Genomic DNA, 3,693 nt, shown 5'->3' on the forward strand with positions numbered 1-3,693 from the left:
ACCTAATTATTTGCAAATTTTAAACCCGTTTTATTATACATTTCTCCATTTTTGATGCGTGTACGATTGCTTTGTACAGCGCCACTTTCCACTGTGGTGACTTGTAGAAATATTTCATTGGTTTCCAAAGAGGCCACGCATGCGCGATAGATAGGACTCGAAGAGCAGTCTGCAAGCGCCTCGGACGGAGACAAGATAAAACAGTTTGCCGGGCAAATTCAAAATAAAATTAGCACTCATTATATATTATTCATTAACAATAAGTGTTAGAATTATTTCGTAGCGTTTTATAAAATACAGCATTAGCCAACTGTTTGTAAAAAATATTCTTCTGACATAGTGCATTTTTAGTACGACATTTTGTTATTCGGTTTGTTGCAAACGTTGTGAAGTGTCAAACATGTTGATGGTTATACCCGAAAAGTAAATTTTGCGGATAGTGTTTATTATTTTATCATTTTAAATATGAAGAAAAGTACCACAAAAAGTCATCCTATTTTAGTAGAAGTATTCGCTGAACATTATCTCGCAGAGGAAATATGCAGAAATTTGGTTTGAGCGGTTCAAAAATGGAAATTTTGACAAGAACGTCCCAAACAACCAAAAAGGCTGGTAGATGAGTTTACGGTGACGTTTCCAGATGAAAACTTGTGCGAAACATATCTAGAGTTATTTTTATTTTATGACAGTCAAAAAGTCGTCTCCAAATGATGAAGATAACTCTAGATTTTGGTAAAGCCTGGTTACCAGTCAAAAAAATTCTTCTTCAATTTTTGGTCATCTCATATAAGGTTGTCAAATATCTCCCTTCCGCCTTTTTGTATTATAAACCAAGAGCAAAAAAGCGGAAGGGAGATATTTGACAACCTAATTTGTGGTGCTCTGATAAGCTAGGCAAAACAAATGATAATTGGTTCGAGCCATGTCTGGTGAATATATAAGAAAGGCAGATCTTACCATTTCAGCATTCCCAAATAAGTTTTCTCATCTCTCGTAACATAGGGTCTTCAATCAAACAATCAAAAAGACAGTCAAAAAGTCCTGCAAATGATGAACATGATGATTGTTTGATTAAAGACCCCATGTTACGAGAGATCAGAAAACTCATTTGGGAATGTGGAAATGGTAAGTTCTGCCTTTCCTCTATATTCACCAGATATGGCTCGATGCAATTATTATTTGTTTTGCCTGGCTTATCAGAGCACCAGTTCTAGATCTATAAGATGACCAAAAAATGGAAAAGAAAGACATTTTTTGTTGTGGTAACTAAGCTTTACCAAAAATATGCCAGAGAGTAATTGTTAACGATGGGCAATACTTTGAATAATGATACTCTTATAATAAATCATGCAACTTTGTGAAAAAAGTGCTACAAATTAATTCCAACACCTATACATAAACATTCCTGGTGGAAAATGGGAATTATAAACTAATAGTATTAAACTTTTTATAATCCTTGTCTATTCTGAACTAGATTGATAACTAATAATGAGGTGATATAGCAAGGTGCAGTTATTTTTGAAAACCAAGTATTAATTATTATATTAATTTTAACATTGAAAACTTATCAAATAGATGAGTTAATTAAATAATAATAAGTTATTTGTGTTTAAACTTGAATCAATTAAATGATACAAAATACAAATGAAGCTTTCATAAGAATACAAATAGTACTAGCATTAATTTGTAATAAAAAATTTATTCATTTTAAAAAAATACATCATTCATTTTATCTTAATGCAGTAATTTATATACATAATTATTTTTAATTAATAAGTCAACTAAAAACAAAGTAGTACTAGTATTCCGTCTTAAATTAAAGCTTAGTTTTCTTCAATGCTGGTTCTAAAAGTTGCTCCATATCATCATCACTTTCGTCAGAATCAATAAATGCTTCTTGCGTCAACTGTTTCACAATCATGACTGCTTTACCATGCCGTCTACCTTCTAAAAAATAAAGAAATATTCATTACAGAGGCAAAAGAAACTGGATCTTATGAAATTAATGTGTATCATCTAAATATAAAATACCTGCTCTAATAATTAATTTCCTGCAATTACTCAATATTGCAGTTTTGCATTGCTCTTCACTCAGACCAAGAATTAAACCTCTGTTTTTTTCAAATATAAGAACAAACATACGTAAAAAGTTATTACCATAATTTTGCTTTCAAAAGGATACAAATTTATTACATCATACGGAGATCGCACTTGAAATGCTTCTGCAGCTGAGCTACTAATAATTATATTTTTTGATTTACCATAAGCATGGTATAAGTGTGACATATGTATAATGTTTTTGCGAGATGTACTATCTCTAATAGCAGGACTGTACATTAATTCAAAGTAAACATTTCGATCCTTTAAGACATCGTAAAGCTTTCTGTTCATTTTTATTGGACTTTTGTGTAATGGATTGAAGGTGATTATGTCGAAATCGAAGGCACCTCCACAAGCATGCTAATAAAGGATAATATTAAAATCTACTTGTTAGAATTGCTTAATACTTGCACATCATTGAATGTACCTGAAAGGCCGACTGTGAATTAGGTAATACTGCTATTATATGATATTTCTTGAAATTTAATGACTGATTCTGTAAGAATACAATATTTAAATATTACAGATGCAATAGGTAGTTGCAAATATAAATAAGAAATTAAGCAAGCAAGTTATTAACCAAAATAGTAGAAAACTATAATATGTGATTATGATTCCCTTACCAACTTATGTATATTAGATTGATCGGAATAGGAGATCGTGAGTCTGTGCAATATTTGCAGTCTCTTTTTGAATTCCTGTATACAATACAAAATATGTTATTGAAGCATATATATGAAGTATAGTTATTTATAAGAGTACATCTGCAAACTCGAAAGCTAATGGTATTGGAACTACATCTGGATTATCTCGAGCTTCTCCTTTTTTCTTCTTTCTTTTACTTTCAAAAACAGTGTCATCAATAGTTTGATTTATAGCCACAGTACGATATCCTACTATAAAGTAAAATAAATATAAATACCACAAAATTGTTTAAGACATATATTTATTATTAAACTCACAGTTAAATAATCTTTCGCAAGTGACTCTTAGGGAATCTTTTGTGATGCCATCACTTTCTACACATAAATCACAGAATCCGTCGATTTTAATCATATTTGTTATATAAATAAATTAATAATCGAGTGTTACACGTGCAATATAACAATCTTAGGTTATGATGTGTTTGTTTGACAGTAGTGAGGATCTGAACCAATTGCAGAACAGTTTTGAAGTAGTAGAGTCAAATTCGAACAGATGGCTACAAGGGCGACATAATTCAATTGAGGTATTTATGATTTAAATTATGTATTCAGTTTATATTTTATTATATTTATTTCTAAAATATTTTGCTATGTCAAAGATCATGGATTTTAAGTTCTCGTATTGATCTTGAAATTTAAATTTTTAACTAAGTTCAAGTAATAGAATACAGGATATGCAACATAACTGTATTTCCTTTCGTTGACGGATTTCTTAGGAATTCCCTAATTTAGGGGCCGATTCATAAACGATAACATAGCGTTGTTATTGGCAACGCTATAATATTCTTCTTTCTTGGTACTAAAAACTATGAAAATGCTATTTATTTACTGTGCGATCTGGTGTATTGTAGATATAAACAAACTTAGAAATAATGTTATGATAACTGCA

The 3,693-nt window shown here is 30.5% G+C and overlaps 1 protein-coding gene across 1 annotated transcript; it reads right to left on the reverse strand.

The window, feature by feature from the left end:
• Positions 1–1,761: 1,761 nt before the first annotated feature.
• On the reverse strand, positions 1,762–3,198 carry LOC113373084 (ribonuclease P protein subunit p30). The gene is made up of 7 exons (XM_026613407.1): positions 3,063–3,198; positions 2,863–2,996; positions 2,724–2,798; positions 2,528–2,596; positions 2,183–2,460; positions 2,032–2,111; positions 1,762–1,947 (listed from the first exon to the last, which is right to left on the reverse strand). Exons 1-7 carry the CDS (start codon positions 3,154–3,156, stop codon positions 1,817–1,819), a joined length of 861 nt encoding a protein of 286 aa, XP_026469192.1. The 5' UTR covers positions 3,157–3,198; the 3' UTR covers positions 1,762–1,816.
• Between the last annotated feature and the right edge of the window lie 495 nt (positions 3,199–3,693).

Source organism: Ctenocephalides felis, unplaced genomic scaffold, assembly GCF_003426905.1.
Source record: "Ctenocephalides felis isolate EL2017-DRISC unplaced genomic scaffold, ASM342690v1 CF-g0.4_SCAFFOLD_01604, whole genome shotgun sequence".
Taxonomy (NCBI): domain Eukaryota; kingdom Metazoa; phylum Arthropoda; class Insecta; order Siphonaptera; family Pulicidae; genus Ctenocephalides; species Ctenocephalides felis.

Excerpts from the sequence above, each read along its gene's own strand:
- LOC113373084 (XM_026613407.1), bottom strand. The coding sequence starts at position 3,156 with ATGATTAAAATCGACGGATTCTGTGATTTATGTGTAGAAAGTGATGGC. Across the intron at positions 2,799-2,862 it reads TAGCTTTCGAGTTTGCAGAT|GAATTCAAAAAGAGACTGCA; the intron begins GTACTCTTATAA and ends TATTGTATACAG. Across the intron at positions 1,948-2,031 it reads GAAATTAATTATTAGAGCAG|AAGGTAGACGGCATGGTAAA; the intron begins GTATTTTATATT and ends TTTATTTTTTAG.